Below are 16,238 nucleotides of genomic sequence, written 5' to 3'. Positions count from 1 at the left end.
TAGGTGTCTACGACAAGTCGACTCCATGTCCGGATATAAGAAACACGCCAAAGGCGGCTGGGTTTGTCGACAACTTGATTTGATTTGATTTGAATATAAAGAGCGGCGTGGGGAATCCTAGGCGGTCGTGGGGGTCATCTAGCTTATTGTATAGTCCTCTCTACGCGATCTCGAGATAAATTTATAATAATTTTGATGTGCATGCATCTCGAGATTAATATAAATGAACTCTGCCAACTCTATTTGGCATTGCTTGACTCTGAAACAGCGCTGGGACCATGCGATCAACAGTGTGCCTCCTCTAGGTATAATAAGTTCCTATATCCTGGATATATAGCTAGCGTACGTACGCTCCAGACTCTGGTACCCACGATACCTCCCTCTAGCCTACGGAGCACTAGCCAGTGCTCCGTGAGACAGCATTGACCTCCTCATTTCTCACATGCAAAGCTACTTTAGCTTGGAGACAAAATTTCCGCATCTGTGCTGTGTTCCGACACGAATCGGCATGCCTTGGGAGGGGGCATCGGTCCGACTTGGACCTCGTGGTGGCCTAGACTAGTGACTTTTGAACTCCACTGCGTCCTGGCCGTGGCAGTGGCGATGTGGGGAGACGATGATCTTTCATTTGTCGCGTTGGGTGTTTCTTGATTTTGCTCAGCAGCATTAGGCTATTAGCCGTACTAGTGCTATAGTATGTATAGTAGGTATATCTATCATAACGACGTAGTTATAGCTTATTATATTATATTATAGCTGGACACAGCGTGATAGAAGGCATGTAGGCGGAAGTAAGTGTTTTAGGACGTGCAGCAGAAGTGGACCTGCCAAGAAATGCACGCTATTGGCCACGGCAAATACTACCACATCAATGACTCGCTCAGCCGCTTAGCGCTGCGTTCTCAGGCTGGGAAGTATACACAGGACACCTATTCCCTGTTCTCGCAACTATGCTGCGTCTATCGATCGAACAGGCTGATATGCTACGTATGCCGTTACGCATGCTCTGTATGCATAGGGTTACTATATTGTAATATGTTATTGCGGCAGTATGCCAGACTAGCCCGTTCCAGCTAGACCATACTCCGTACGCAACAGTACCGTACCGTACCGTACCGAACGTACGCTACGCGCCGTACACTTAGTGGCTGCTGGGACTTTGTCTCCATCCATAGACAGCCTGCGAGTGAACCGTTGAAAGGTAGAACAGTAAACTCTGCTGCCAGGGAGAACGAGTCCGAAATCCTCCGATCTGGGCGACAGAGTCAATGAATTACTATACCATATGAACATACATATATACACATATATATATATATATATATAAGTATGTATGTATATGTGCGTATATATCATGGATCTATGTGTATGTACCTGCTATAGCAAATCTAGTTATATGATGGGTTATATTATATAATAATATCATAAAACAAAACTCGGTGCATTCCGATCGAGCGCGGTAGCCGCTTTAATATTTTCTTTTTCGCAGACATGTCTTGCATACGAAGACTATAGCTGTAGCAATATAAATAAATAGACACGAGTAAACGACCCCGCGTGGGTAAATTAAATTAAACGGAGCACTCCGTACCGTATAAGCCTGCCCTTGTTTTTTTTCTTTTTTTTTCACTCCTTCATGCAACGAACTGAACACCAGGCACGATACCTAGGTACTTAAAAAAAAGAATTCACCTACCTGGGAATTCCTACACACATAATATAACATATAACCATAGAATGATTGACGTATACGGAGAACTCCGAACTGCGCAGCAACACCGTCACCCACTCACTCACTAGTACGAAGGTTGCGTATTATGGAGTACCGACAAACCCACCAATCACGGTACGCGCATTTGCATTCGCCTCGTTGGAATTGATCCTTTTTCTTTTCTTTTTCTTTCTGTTCTTCCTTTTTCGCGTGTTGCGGGTAAAAGGGTATTCGCCACATACTCCGTACCATAGAATCATGGGTCTGATTGGATGTGACGGTATCGCCACCTCTTTAAAAGACTCAGATCTGCGTGTTGCCGTAATTGCCCGATCGGGTAAGCCGGTTGGTTGGTGTCGACTTGGATGTTCATTGTTGGGAACATTCGAGGGGATGTCGCGTGACCTGTTTGTTCTTGTCTGTATGTATTCGATGGTCCATGTCCATATAGATTATGATTATATATCATCGTCCATGTTGTGTCTCAGTGTATGTCGTCGTATCCATCACGTGATACATAGGGCTAGGGCTCGAATAGTCACAGCTCACAAGACAGTGGGAAAAAAGAAAGTAGATCTGAGCAGGAACCACACCAGTATTTATATCCAACTCAACCGACCTAGGTAGCATATCTATCTACCTATCTATGCAGGTGGATTGCATCAAAAAGACAAAGATAAACGCAACGCCTACTTTAGGCATAGAACAGATAAGCCGAACAAATCACAGCTGCCTATTTCGTATATTTCGTGCAAGATTACGGAGTAGATTAAAAAAAAATTCGATCTCGGAATCGAGCACGTCAGTCATATCATATCTATCATCAGACCAATGGTTTGACTTTTTTTTTTTTTTCTTGATCCTCCCAACCGGCGATAGCGAGACGATAATTTGCTGATCCCCTTGGATTACCAGATAAGAGAATCCTAATCTTGATTCTGGTGTCGTATTGACTATCTATTGGCATGGCACATAGATAACTGCGTGCTTGGAAAATTGGGGCTGAGTTAGGGCACTGCACTGCCCTAGACTACACTATACACTACGTGGTCGATGCAAGCTTGCATTATCTTTTATCTTGTCTATCTGTGGGTTTGGTGCGTGAGAAGGAAAAGAAATGAGGGAAAAAGATAGGACGATCATCTGGATGGATTCAGTTTTCTTATCTTTCTGTCTTTCTTTTCTAAGATGATATTCTCAATTCATGTAAGTCGAATGACATCTCTTCATATCATCTCAGCGACCTCTTGTCTGATATGGCCGGCCGACGCCGATGAGATAGATCTACCCATCTACTTACTTACCTGGCACCCTGCATCGTCTGACTTGTCTATGTGGCGTGTTGAGTGTTGATAAAGATAGTGTGGCTGGACATGACTGTCACCTTCCAAGGTTGGAAGCATGCCCATAGTCAAGGCTTGACCGCTCTTCTCCTTTCGAATTCGTCGATAAGCAGCTTGTCGTACTTCCTGTGAAGGCAACAACCCGCATTGGCAATCACATTCTACCGTGCATCCGTGTCTGAACAACCTGGCATTATCTGACCTGGCATAATCTGAGGACACGTACAACGTACGACTTAAGCACTGGATTGGAGTCGATGAAACTCGGTACAGGAAGGATTAACTCACTACTATATACAATCACAACCCTCTCATCCTCATCACACTCATTCACCAGGCAGCCTAACATCCTCCCACCCCCTCCCACTGCCATCCCCAATCCCATCCGCACTCGCATACCTCCCAATCCCCCTCCACTCCGTCATATTAACCCATCCAATCTGCTGCAAATCCCCAAACCCGCCTACCCAATACGCCTGCGTCACGACCAAACGTGCCCAAAACCCACGATGCGGACTATCCTCCTTCCCCGGCAGCCACACCCGCGCATCCGGATGAGCAGCGAGGAAGCATTCTTCCAAAGACTTGCTGCTGCCGTCTTCAATACGCTCAACATACCCTAGCAGCGAAACCCGCGGTAAACCAGCCTCGCTAAGCGGGAAGTCGGGGTATACAGGCTCTGTGCTATTCAGATGTGTCCACCAGTCAATCGACAGGCTGACGTTGGAGCCCTGCGCGGCATTGCGGAAGGTGGTCGAGACATATAACCCTAGGAAGATAGGGTTGCCGTTGTTGATGTTGCCATCATAATCATCTTCCTGAGTGCCGGAATCAGAGGCAGAGCAGTCGGCAATGTATTCAGGTAGACTGATGGGGACTCCTTGTAGATCAGCCGGGCCGGAAGAAGAAGATGATGATGATGGTTGTTGGTACACCGTTGACGCAATGCCGATAGAAGACTTTGCGAGCAGGCGACGCGCAAGAAGCGTAGATGTGAACCATGAAGGACGGGAAATCCCCTGCTCTTCGGGTTGTGTTGTATATCTCAAGGACGAGGAAGATGATAATGGAGCTGCTGCCGCCAGCGATGTAGTCGTAGTTGTACTCGTAGTTCCACTGCTACCACTGCTGCTGCCTCCAATAACTGCGTCTTCGTGCACAACATCCGAAACAAAGTTCTTTAATGGATCGTCATGGCCGCCGAAGCCCGCGAGAGAAGCCTGTTGCTGGTTCAGGTATTCCTGCGTGGGGAACGGCGTGGCCAGAACAGCGAGGAGACATAGTGATAACTTGAGTAGCGTTACGATGCTGCTACGTGCCATGGTGAATGAATAGAAAAGAGGAAGATGAGATGGGAAGTTGTCGCTGCAGAGGGCGGAATGAGGTAATTAAAATACCTACCGCGGCAGGTCAACTGACTCGATCAACTACGGTCTCGGCTTATCAATCTTATCTGATCGCGCTACGCCGGATTGGTCTGCAACACCTTTTTGCCCGTTTATACCTCTACTCGAATCGGTACTATGTATTGGAATATTCACTTCACAGATCAATTGAGTTATGTATTGCTATTCGCTAGTTAGTGGTTAGTGGTAGCGGATTACTGCTATATCTACACCCCATGCTTTCAAGTGCATGCCTCATGTCCACTTTGGTCAAGTTGTTGAGGGATAAAGAGAAAAAGAGAAACACGATGACACCAAACCCGTTGCAAAGAGAAAGGGAAACAACATTGATGGACTCCGAGAAATGCTGCTCGCCTTCGGACCGATTCCCCACTCCTATAAAACGAGAATGCAACCGGATGAAGAAAAAGGAAAAAGAACGAACCAGACCATGCCACCACGCCACCACACTCCGTGTCACAAAAACAGCTGAAAGAAAAGAGAGAGAAAAAAAAAGAGGTAAACACGAAATAACAAAATAGTTAGGTTGCAAATAAAATGCTTGCGTACTTCATACAAGATGTCAGGTTTGCCGACCTAGGACATCATATTCATAATCGTGTGTGCGAATGACGCCAAGACATGCCTGAAAATCTCAAAGAGCAGATCATGCATATATATGTATATATATATACAAACGCTGTCAAGATATCAGCATGGCAACTACGGCTCATTGTTCCAGGAGATGAGAAGATCTGCCAAGATCTTATCACGTAAATATAAAAAAAAGGTAGGTAGGCTTATTTCATCGATGCCGTTGGTTGTATGTGGGATAAGAGATGATTGCGAACTTCAGCACTGCAGCACGCTCGCTTAACGCCACCCTTCTCGGCAGGAACAGGGATAGGTAGCTGAATAGAGCTTAGACCACGATCTGAGGCATTCTTAGATATTAAGAATGATCTGGCAACCCTTTCGTCTGCCAAAACATGGTCTTCTCCATAGGCCGAGGACATTAAATGGCGAACATTGCTCTGCAGAATTTGATCCTCCGAAGAAGTCCTTCCTCGCTTCCTGCAAGTTCTGTTCTTATCTACCTTGTCTGCAGGAGAGTGCGGCCGCAGAAGAGCGCCTGACAGCTCGCACAACCCTTGGGCTGCTTCATGAGTTGTCATGTCCACAGGTGTATTCAAAGAAAAGTTTGAAAGATCTGGTACTGTTCCGCATATCGCTGCTTCAGTTTCAGGAGAAACACAAACACCGCCAAGAGAGGTCTCGTCAATGGGAGAATGTATAGACAGGTTCTTCCGGCATTCCTTCAATGACATCGCAGCGCAGCGACGAGTCGCCGTGACAGCCAGTCTTGACTGGCTTGGCGCGCAAGTCGCAGAGCCACATGATGAGATGGAGGAAGACCTTGAAGAACGAGACGATATTGTCGACACATCCGAAACCATTGAATCAGGGGATGAGGCAGAAGATGTAGAGCGTGCCAGAGACGACCGACGGGTCAAAGGTGGAAATCCTTCAGTACTAGCAGGCTTGTTGTTGCTCGCGAATGGGCGTGGATCCAACGCCATGCGTGACATGCACATGTTTTGAGCCTGCGACATGGCAGACACAAACGATGGTCGCCTCGAACAGGGACCGCGAACACTCACTGCAGGAGTAGAAGCGGCGCTAGATTGAGGCGTCAATTGCGGCGTAGGTAAAAGCCCAAGCTTATGCAGGGCAGGGAGGGTCGGGTTTGAGCAATCGGAACGAGGGCTGGGCTCTAAAGTAGGAGCGGAGCGAGGGCAAGCTGGAGCTTGCTGCTCGTTCAACGAACATGACGAAGAGACACTTCTGTCGCGAGATAAAGAACGTGGAGGCGAAGGAATATCAGCTAGAATATCCGAGCCGAACATGCCCGAAGAGTTAGTAGGTACCACGTCAACCGTGACCAGCTCCGGGGTTAGTTTTGGAATCAAAGTCTTCCAGCAATCGTCGGGATTGGAAGACGCGGTTGGGCCCGGCGTATATTTCAGAACAATGTCTGTCCATCGGTGATAGACAGACTCCGGGACGTGAAGTTGCCAATCTACTGCTTGCAAGAACATCATCTCGTTCTGATTGATCTCTTGGGTCTGTAGGCCCGAGATCTTACTCCAAGCACGAGCCGAATAGTTTCGGTCCTGCAGATATTTCGATGCAAGAATGAGCGCGGCGAGGAACATCCGTCGACCGCACTGCATCGCTCGACAACTAGGGCTATCGCGAGATTGCTCCATGGTGAAATCACTGTTCGGGACATGTGGTCGGATCTTGACAAGGTAGTAAAGAGCGACCTGTAAAGTACTATAGCTAGTACGAGACCTTCGCAGAGTTTCTTGAATGAAAGTGCGAAGGGGCAAGACACCCTTACAGCCAAGAGACTCACTCCGAACAGCAACCACTGACAGTGGCCAGATTGTCTCGACAATTTGTGATGCGGAGTCTTGCACAGGAATTCAGCATGAGACGATAGCACGAATCAAGAAAGGACGTTGATTAGATTATAAACTTACCGACCAAGTTGTCGACAAAGGAGATCTTGCGATCGCATTGTCGCACGAGCGGCGGAGGCAGCCGAGGACACGCAGTGGATGCACCATTAGAAGCAATAGCAGGGCAAGCTGTACGTCTAGGATGCTTCCTAAGCTCTGCAGGCACTGCGCAGTCTGCAGCTTTAGAGGGGCATTCTCTTAGGCTAGCGCGCAAACAATGAGATGCATTTTCAGAATGGGACAAACCGCGACCTGATGATTCTCCCGACTCCTCGTTTTCCCAGATGACGTCAACAGCGGTCGTCGAGGACGAGGAGATTGAGCTCTGAGTAGAGACGCAATCTAGCGAGAAGATCGAGGAGGAGGAGGAGGAAGAAGCTGAAGAGCTCATAGAAGATGAATACGGATAAGAAATTACCGTCTTCCTCTGTTGACCTGGGTCAGAAATATTCAGACCCAAGACGTCTGACCCTGGCATATTTGACATTTGAATCAAATCTTATACACTTGCTTCGTAGTTCCAACGCACTAGACCGCGTTGTGTCTGTGTGCTAAAATTTGAATGCCGGGGGAGGACGCTTTTTGTTTTAACCGTGGGTATCAATTAGACCGTTTCGAAAATAACCAGGAAGGAAAACCGATAGACAGCCGTCTTTTCAAAGGCGACGGTGGGCCTCAAACAGTGTGATGGTACTCCAGTGTCTCAGGTGGATTGAAGGGCTGAGATTAACTCAACGCTCAATTGAGGGTATTGAGAGAATCGGAGAACCGAGAGTCGGGAAAGATATTAATAAGATGCGAGTATGCAGTAAACCGACCACCGTATATACACGTTTTGAGTCGACGTCAGAAGGGTAAAGCGGAAGGAGCAAAAGAGTCGTGGTTACTCCCGATATTGTTCAAGACACGAGGCGAGTATGGTTGCTTAAGAGCGTGCGGTGGTCTTGTTGGACTTTGGTAGATCTGACGAAGAGTAGACGGTAATACAGGTGATCGGTTCAGTAAAAGCTTCAACAATAGCGTACATTTTGATAACGACGAGCAAGGGTGGTTTCGTGGTAGAGTCGTGGCAAAATAGACAGGTTATCTTTTTAACAAACGGAGCGCTTGTTAAAAGTGAGTCAGTAGTCTATAAACGGACTCTTGTCACAAACCATCGGAGCACGGCGGAGCTAGTGGTATGACAATTGAGAAAGCGCGCGTCAAAGCGGTGCCAGCTAAGGTGGTGGAAGATGTCACACAGATTAGCAAGGGTATTTGAGATTGGCAGCACCGGCAAGGCAGGTGATTGATTGATATAGCAGAGCTTGCGGTTGGCCACTCAGTCCTGACTGATTGGGCGACGGGCTTTGCTGTCAGGTACCAGACAAAAGAATGGCGGGGCGGGCGGCGACAGAAGAGGACAGAAGTTATACAAAGAAGGGCATTATAAAAAAGATGATGATGATGATGATAAGTGTGTCATAGCAGGCAGCGGTGACTCAAGTTGGACTTACTCAGGTTGGCTGGGCACCGGGCTGGGGGTGGCGAGTAACTAGCGCGGCGATGCCGGGTGCCTAGAGCTTGGGGCGCCAGTTGGGTAGAGGCCAAGCAACGAAAAAAAGAGAGACAACTAAATGTCTGGAAGAACTGGGACAAGAACAAAAGGAGCAAAGCCAGAGATGGTTCTCGCTGATGGACCAGAGGCAGAGGGAGGCAAGGTCAAGGTGAAGGTGAAGGTGAAGAAGGTGAGGCCTAAAAAAGAGGGTCAGTGAGGATGAGTCGAGAAGGAAGGAAGGGGGCAGTGACTGGGTGGCAGGGCGAGGCAGGAGGCAGGGACGGACACCGGTACGGTATGGGCAGTGTAATTAAAGACACGGTGGAGGGCCGGGCAGGGCTGTGAGCGGTGCACCCAGTCTTTTCCGGGAGGCAAGGCCAAAAAAACCAATACGCCCGCCGTACTAGCGGTAAGGACCGCTTATTAACAGAAAAAGAGAAAATTGGGCAGTCTCACGAGATCACGAGCGTTGGACTCCGCTAAGAACACTGGGTTATCCAACCAGAAACAAACAAAAAAGCAACAAATTATTTGCCGCCGCTCAGCAGCAGCAGGCAGCAAAGGAGGCGAAAAACAGAGCTGTCTGTGCGATGCGATGATGCCGTCGAAAGGCCGATCGGAGGAGCCACCATAGGCTCCCAAATATCAGAGATGGATTTCAGATGGCAACGGTCCCGGCGGGGCACTGACTGGATCGGGAGGAGGCGAGAACAAGAGAAAAGAGCAAGAAGCAGATACGATAGCCAAATGATAAGAATAAAACACCAAGGAGATTAAGATCAATATCTGTACAACATGGGAAGAGGAAGTACGCGAATCAGTGCTGCTCTCGCAGACTCTCGGTATAATTCGACGGGGTCATTGCGAACGGTAATGGCTGGGGGCGAGGAAGAGAAAGAGAGAAGAGGAAGAGACTGACTGCAAACGGTGGGATATATTCGTCCATCGCAGGCAGCAGCAACGATGTATGGGATGGTGGTAATGCGAGGTACGGAGTGCGTACCACTCTGCGCCAGATGCGGGCTGCACGCTGGTGAGTTGGCTGTATCGGTACCGTCACAAACTTACCCGCGAAGCCGTGGATTCGCTGATGCTTCCAATCTGCGTGTTCAGGGGCTAGGCTGGACGCGGCTAGCCTGGGGGGCCCGTGATTGGCCGTCCACAGTCCAAGTCGAGCGACCCGCTGTGTGGTGGACCAACCACGTCACTGCACGCCATCTGCAGTAGCGCCACCCACGCTCGATGCCCATGGACGCACCGGGCCAATCACAGCAGAGACAATATTAAGCTGTACATCCTAGTATACAACTCCCAAGCTACGTTATTCATCATTTGACTTTGCTTATCTAACTGCAAAACTGATCCGGAATAAGGCGCTGAGTCACTGGTTTACATATATATATATATATATAACCAGCCCTTTTTTCAGTTCGTTAAGATAAACCGGCCGTATGACCTAATCCCACTAATTGATGGCATTTGCGGCTGCGATGTGTACCAATCAACAGCGTTCCAACAGCCCGGAGACTCTCTGACTGAAACTCTGCTGTTCGTCACGATGGACAAATGTGAATGGGCTGACTCGGAGCGTGTGGGTCGGGAGGACTATGACTCAAAGCAAAGTCGCCGCCTCGCGGAACGGATTTACGGATCTTCGATTCTCTCGTATCTTCTTTTGATTCTTAGCAATTCGTATCTAATAGTCTATGGCATGGGGTTGAAGTTATCATCTACTATCCAAACAACAAAATCATTCTACTATCAGATCTGCTATCTATGGATCAGTTATAGGTAAGGCGCGGTGAACTCGAAATCTCATTGGTCCGTTTTTGTCCAGCCAATAGCATTCCTCGATGCTTATACCCAAGGAGCCAATGTAGAAGATAGAGTGCCTCGCATCAATCGAGTGCGTGCTATAGTTAGATGTCCTACCTATAATCAAGGCATGCAAACAAAGGAGGATATTCGCTCTTATTCTTCCACTGGGCCTGTCGCTGAAACTCAGGAGGTTTCTATTATTAGCATCATATCCCACGACGGTGCTTAGAGTAGATATGGCATTGGAAGTCTAGATAATAGGGCAGCAAGAGACGGCCTTTTCTAGCATTAAATAGACGTTATGAATGTGAAATAGGTTATACCCAGATGCCTTGAAGAATAATTGTATACTACCAGGTATCAAAACACCTGCATATATGTGTATATATATATATATATATATATATATATTTCTTTTCGGTTTGGCTCCTGCCCGCAAAGACAAGCACCGGTGCACCTTAGGAACAGTATCTCACTAGGAAACTGTACACGCTGCCGAAATAACCTCATTAATAGGCCTTTTCAGCTCCGAGGACTTTCTACCGACGAATTCCTTGTGCTCCCAAAACTGACCCGAATCCGGACCCCCATCTGGCTTCTTCCACTCAGACCGCGGAGGATATGGCGACTTATCAAACAATAAACGGAGCTCAAATCTTGGGCTTAAATGATACTGGCTTTTTGGGCCCTCGAGGAACCAAGGCACCATAAAGTTGCCTCTCTCGAATCGGACAGTATACAACTTGGGCTCAAAGGCCGCGTCTGTGAGACTATGTTCATTGACTAGGGTGTTTCTTGCCAATGTCGATGTTCGCGTCCATTCTGGCAGTCGTTTGACAAGGGTTATTTCGAGGTTGAGTTGTCCGAGGAGGGCCGGAGAGGCTTTTGCTGTTTTGAGTGATGATTCAATTACGGTCGGGTCAAGTGGTGGCTGCTTGATGCTCTTCCATGTGAAGTCTGCGGCAATCCAAACGACTAGTTCGCAGCGACACCATAGCTTTTATTTCAGTCAGCTTCATCTGTATCTGAGTTCTTGGGGCGGGCCAGACATTTCAAGTTGTCTGGTTACACACCTCGCCCGTGCCGTCCTGGTTGAACTTGATTGTCCGGCCATCGCTGTCGTAGCTCCACTCGTCCTCGCCAGAGAGAATAGAGCAGAGTGCTTCGTTCATGTCGTTTGGTTAATGAAGGCGCTGCGTGGTGTAGACCAGGTGGCATGGCGCCAGGCAAACTCGAAACGTGATTGGCCGGAGTGTTTTTGACCCAACTAGCTAATAGGATCTGCCGGCTGCTTAACTTGAATATCATTAACTCCCAAGTTTCAGCAAAACATGTGAATAGTTGTCCAAACATGTTATACAGTCAAGTGCAGGCCTAAGATAAAGAAGGTATCTTGGTGAATTTCCACTGAACTTGTGAAAATTTGGGCTGCTCCTGTTAATATTAGCGCCGTGTCTAGTTGTGAGCAGTCAATATACTCCTCTCCTGAATGTCTAAAACGTAGACTGGATCAAAATGATAAAGATATGTGTGAGGTTCTTGAAAAGGAATCATGTGAAGTCTGTTTCGACATCCTTCCATGATGGACATCCCTGACTTCCTACGTGTTACAGACTGCTGTTTCCTTGATCCAATTAGTGCTCTTTCTATGCAAGAGGCATGACATACATCAAACTTGCAGGGCCTTTCCGATCCAAAAAAAAAAAAAAAATAAAAAAAAAAAATAAAAGAGAGAGAGACTAGCCAAACAGACATCAACAGGCTGTTTTCTTTGTTGGTTCCAGCTTGTCACTGACAAACACACGATTGACTGCCCTGAGCTGCCCCACTCGCTTCTCTGACTGCAGCGTGTTTGTTGACAGCCTTGTGTGAAGAAGATACTTATTCCAAACCTCTTTTCTGTCACTGCAGACAGGCTGTCTTCCTTCTCGTCAAGCATACAGGTGCAATATGCGTGGACTGTGATCGTCATCCGCCATCTCCAGCGTGTCCTGCCTCCCTCACAATGGAGGTGTTTTGTCGGAATGTGCCTGGCCAGCTCAAACATCATCATCTGAAAAAGGAGCTCACACCAATCTTAGCAGAGCTCGACATCATTGCCTTTGACTGCCGAGTCCTCCCCAGGGGCCACGCAATAATCACGATTGCAGATACTGTAAAGGCCAACCGATTGCTCAGCAAATATCCACGCGTCCTCAAAGGGCAGAGGCTTCCAGAGCATCGCCTGCTCAAAATCCGCGGCACAACTATCTACATCGAAGAAGGAAGAAACAAGCCAGACCAGTTTCTTCTCCTATCACTTCTAGAGGAAGAAACACAGCGCCGCAGTCGACCACGCCGCCCTCCGTCCGTCACTAGCGACGCTGACTCGCAGAGACCGAAGAAATTCCACATTAGCTCCTTGTCTTGCGGTACCTTTGACTTTAGTGAAACCAAACCTGTCTTCATTGAGCAATATGGAATGCATATGCCAGGAACCATTCACTTCGGGCCAACGAAGCTGACAATCACTATGGCGAGCCCCGAGAATGGCGAAAAGAATCTCAAGCTGGAATTTGAATATTGGTCTATCTTTCATTCAATCTACGTGAGCGATTATGGGCACACAACAGTGACCTTTAGCTGCAACTATGCCCCTCGTTTGTACGAAGCACCCATCAAAAATCCACTTCGAGTGACCTTGGCCACTTTGCTACGCGGTCGTCCTGCTGCTGTACGCGAAGAGAAAAAGAAAAGGCTGGGCTTTCTCGAAAACTCTCACAAATATGTAGTCGCTACATGCTTTGTGTATCGTGTGATGCTCACAAACCCACATGATGGTGCCAGCATTTGGCGTCTGGCCCGCAACCCCAATAGGCCACAGCTGGTGAGGTGGAATGAGACCCCTGTGCGACCGTATGTGTCTTATCAGGATCAGCTACCCCGGTTTATTATCACTTTGCGCGATGTTCCCATCTCGTTTGTCGTCAAGTTTCAACTTCAAATGCTGGTATGGAACGGCGAACTACCGATGCGAAAGGTGCTCCAGCTCATCCCATATATAAATGAGCTTTTGTTGAGAAAGAAGCCACTAGTGGTAGCCAAAATCCTCAAAGCTCTTCCAAGAAGACTTGTTCATCCGGACCCTAACGCGGACAGTGCTAATGTAAGCGTCGAAAACATCATTGAGACCCTCAAAGAGATCGAGGAATTTCAAACCCTCGAGTACATACAACCAGGACAGCCGGGATATTTGTATCATAACCAAATCGAGATTCACAGGGCCAGCGTCACTCCCACGGGGATATACCTGGATGGGCCCAACTGCGAAGCCCAAAATCGCGTGCTCAGAAAATACCGACATCACAGCGATTACTTTCTGCGGGTTAGATTCATTGAAGAATCGGGAGATCCTATGGTGTATGACATCAGCTCGAACTTGGATGTCATCTTCAATGGTCGTTTCCGCGAGGTGTTGAGAGATGGAATCGTCATTGCGGACCGCCACTATCGATTTCTGGGATTCTCTCACTCCTCCTTGAGATCACGCACTTGTTGGTTCATGGCAGAATTTAATGATGTGTCTGGCGAGCCCTTGAATGTCGAGAAACTGATTTCAAAATTGGGCGATTTTAGTCATATCAGATCTCCCGCAAAGTTTGCGGCACGGCTGGGTCAGACCTTCTCCGATACTTTGACTTCTATATCAGTTGACAGGCAGATGGTGACGAACATAAAGGACGTGGAACGCAATGGAAGGGTCTTCAGTGATGGCTGCGGCACGATATCGAAAGAGATCCTGTGGAGGATATATCGTGATTATCCTCGTAATGCTGCCGTTCGTCCTACGGTGTTTCAAGTGCGGATTTCTGGTATGATTAATTCTTTATTACTTAAAAATTCTTCAGAGACGATGCTAATATGGCCCTTAAAAACATAGGTGCCAAAGGAATGCTCTCCTTAGACACGACCCTAAAAGGTCCGGTGATATGCCTGCGGGATTCAATGATTAAATTCCAGGCAGAAGCAGATAGCAACATTGAAATTTGTTCCTCGGGCATCAACAAACTACCCTGTTATCTGAATGCACCACTGATCAAAATCCTCGAGGATCTTGGAGTGGCTCGTGATCTTTTTCTAGAATTGCAGCGAAAAGAGGTGGAGGTTCTTCGACAGACTGTTCGCTCTCCACAGCAGGCAGCCATCTTTCTAGACCAGTCTCACACTGCCAAGTCGACTCGCTTGTCATGGTTGATTGCAACGTTAAAATCGTTGGGACTGCATTATGTACATGACAGCTTTCTCAAGAGAGCAGTCGAGCTTGCGATTCTCATAAAGCTGAGGGATCTCAAATATAAAGCGAGGATCCTCGTCCCCAAGGGTGTCACCTTGTACGGTATTATGGATGAGACGGGTATCTTAAAGGAAGGCGAGATATTTGTCCCTGTACTCAACGAGGCAAACCATCGAGAGATACTTGTCCATGAGAGAGTAATCGTCACTCGATCCCCGGCATTTCACCCCGGTGACGTCCAGCTCGCCAACGCCGTGGACGTGCCTGAGGATTCTCCATTACGGAAACTGCACAACTGTGTTGTTTTCAGTCAACATGGTGCCAGAGATCTACCCAGTCAGCTCAGCGGTGGTGACTTGGATGGTGATTTGTTCAACATTATTTATGACGATCGATTCCAGCTTCACCACATAGCGAGACCAGCCGATTACCCCCGAGTCGCTGGCACTGTCCTAGATACGCCAGTCACAATCGAAAATATCAAGGATTTCTTCATCAATTTTATGCGCCAGGACCAGCTTGGTCGTATAGCTACCACTCACAAAATCCTTGCTGATCGGGAGAAAGCCGGCACGTTCGATCTGAAATGCTTGAAACTTGCGGAGCTGCATTCGACAGCTGTCGATTTCTCGAAGACAGGGACACCTGTGAGTTTACCCAACAAGAAAAAAAGCGATCAAATAAAGGGAAAATCATGGTGCTAACACAGTGCAAAGGTCGACGTAACACAAATACCAAAATATCTCCCCTCCCGACCAGATTTCATGGCTCCGGGACCCCGCGTACGAGTCGCAGAGAGCATCGAGGTAATCGACAATGGAAACGAATACCTCTGGAACGACGATAACAACGGTGGTGTTGGCCTAGACGACGATGACGATGACATTCGGCCGCCCATACGCTATTACAAAAGCCAGCGCGTCTTGGGGTATCTTTACCGCATGATTGACGAGCAGGAATTCATGAATGATTTGAAATGGGAGTCGTTCCACAAGTCTGAGTCTGTTGATGTCCTGCAGTCTCTGTGGGCATATGTGCAGAGAGAGACGGCTGGGTTTGTTTGGGATCATTGCGTCAAGGATGCTAAATACTTCAGGGATATGTATGCTTCCTTGTATACCGAGATTTGTGAGTTCGGGTTTTATATGCATACTGACCAATAATTTTAGCTACGAAGAATCTCTTCAGGATCTGATGTACCAGTACTCTGATTCGCCGTGGAAGACTTCCTTGACCGAGGTGGAAGTGTTCGTCGGCACCATCATGGGCCAAAACCACAAACAAACAGCATACCAGAAAGAATCTTCTCGAGCAATGCGAGACGGTAAGTCAAGCAACCAATTATCCCTTCATGGTCCTCTAATAACATATTCTGCATAGCATACGACGACCTGGTCAAATGGACTATATCTTTAATCACCGGCCAAGGAACGGATAACGAAGTTGAGTCCCTCGAACGGTCCGTGGCTTGTTTCTGGGTATCCCTGGACGGAAGCGCATCGTCAGTGCTTCCAGGGTACAAACAGCTTCGTAGTTTTCCGTGGATTGCCGCGATTACTTGTTTGCAAGAGGTTGAGAAGTTTCAGAGAAGGATGCCTTTCTAGGGGGGGATATTCATGTAGATTGAATAGGGAATGGGAGGGTTG

At 47.8% G+C, this 16,238-nt stretch overlaps 4 protein-coding genes across 4 annotated transcripts, besides 1 other annotated feature; 1 reads left to right on the top strand and 3 right to left on the bottom strand.

Moving 5' to 3' along the window:
• Nucleotides 1–1,283: 1,283 nt before the first annotated feature.
• Nucleotides 1,284–1,415: a repeat region (Identified by RepeatMasker using a combination of RepBase library and repeat library created with RepeatScout).
• A 1,965-nt stretch (nucleotides 1,416–3,380) lies between these two features.
• Nucleotides 3,381–4,376, bottom strand: UA08_02865 (hypothetical protein; the record flags this gene model as incomplete). The annotated part of the gene is made up of 1 exon (XM_020264954.1): nucleotides 3,381–4,376. The coding sequence occupies one exon, from the start codon at nucleotides 4,374–4,376 to the stop codon at nucleotides 3,381–3,383; it is 996 nt and encodes a 331-aa protein (XP_020122391.1).
• An 863-nt stretch (nucleotides 4,377–5,239) lies between these two features.
• UA08_02864 (hypothetical protein) lies at nucleotides 5,240–7,442 on the bottom strand (the record flags this gene model as incomplete). The annotated part of the gene is made up of 2 exons (XM_020264953.1): nucleotides 5,240–6,915; nucleotides 6,986–7,442. 2 exons carry the CDS (start codon nucleotides 7,440–7,442, stop codon nucleotides 5,240–5,242), a joined length of 2,133 nt encoding a protein of 710 aa, XP_020122398.1.
• Nucleotides 7,443–10,794: 3,352 nt separating this feature from the next.
• On the bottom strand, nucleotides 10,795–11,491 carry UA08_02863 (hypothetical protein; the record flags this gene model as incomplete). Its single annotated transcript, XM_020264952.1, has 2 exons — nucleotides 10,795–11,316; nucleotides 11,393–11,491. 2 exons carry the CDS (start codon nucleotides 11,489–11,491, stop codon nucleotides 10,795–10,797), a joined length of 621 nt encoding a protein of 206 aa, XP_020122397.1.
• Nucleotides 11,492–12,324: 833 nt separating this feature from the next.
• Nucleotides 12,325–16,196, top strand: UA08_02862 (hypothetical protein; the record flags this gene model as incomplete). The annotated part of the gene is made up of 5 exons (XM_020264951.1): nucleotides 12,325–14,170; nucleotides 14,239–15,239; nucleotides 15,309–15,694; nucleotides 15,762–15,916; nucleotides 15,973–16,196. The coding sequence occupies 5 exons, from the start codon at nucleotides 12,325–12,327 to the stop codon at nucleotides 16,194–16,196; spliced, it is 3,612 nt and encodes a 1,203-aa protein (XP_020122396.1).
• Nucleotides 16,197–16,238: the final 42 nt, after the last annotated feature.

This window comes from Talaromyces atroroseus (genome assembly GCF_001907595.1).
Source record: "Talaromyces atroroseus strain IBT 11181 chromosome Unknown scaffold_2, whole genome shotgun sequence".
NCBI lineage: Eukaryota > Fungi > Ascomycota > Eurotiomycetes > Eurotiales > Trichocomaceae > Talaromyces > Talaromyces atroroseus.
This window is presented reverse-complemented; position numbering and strand designations above follow the sequence as displayed.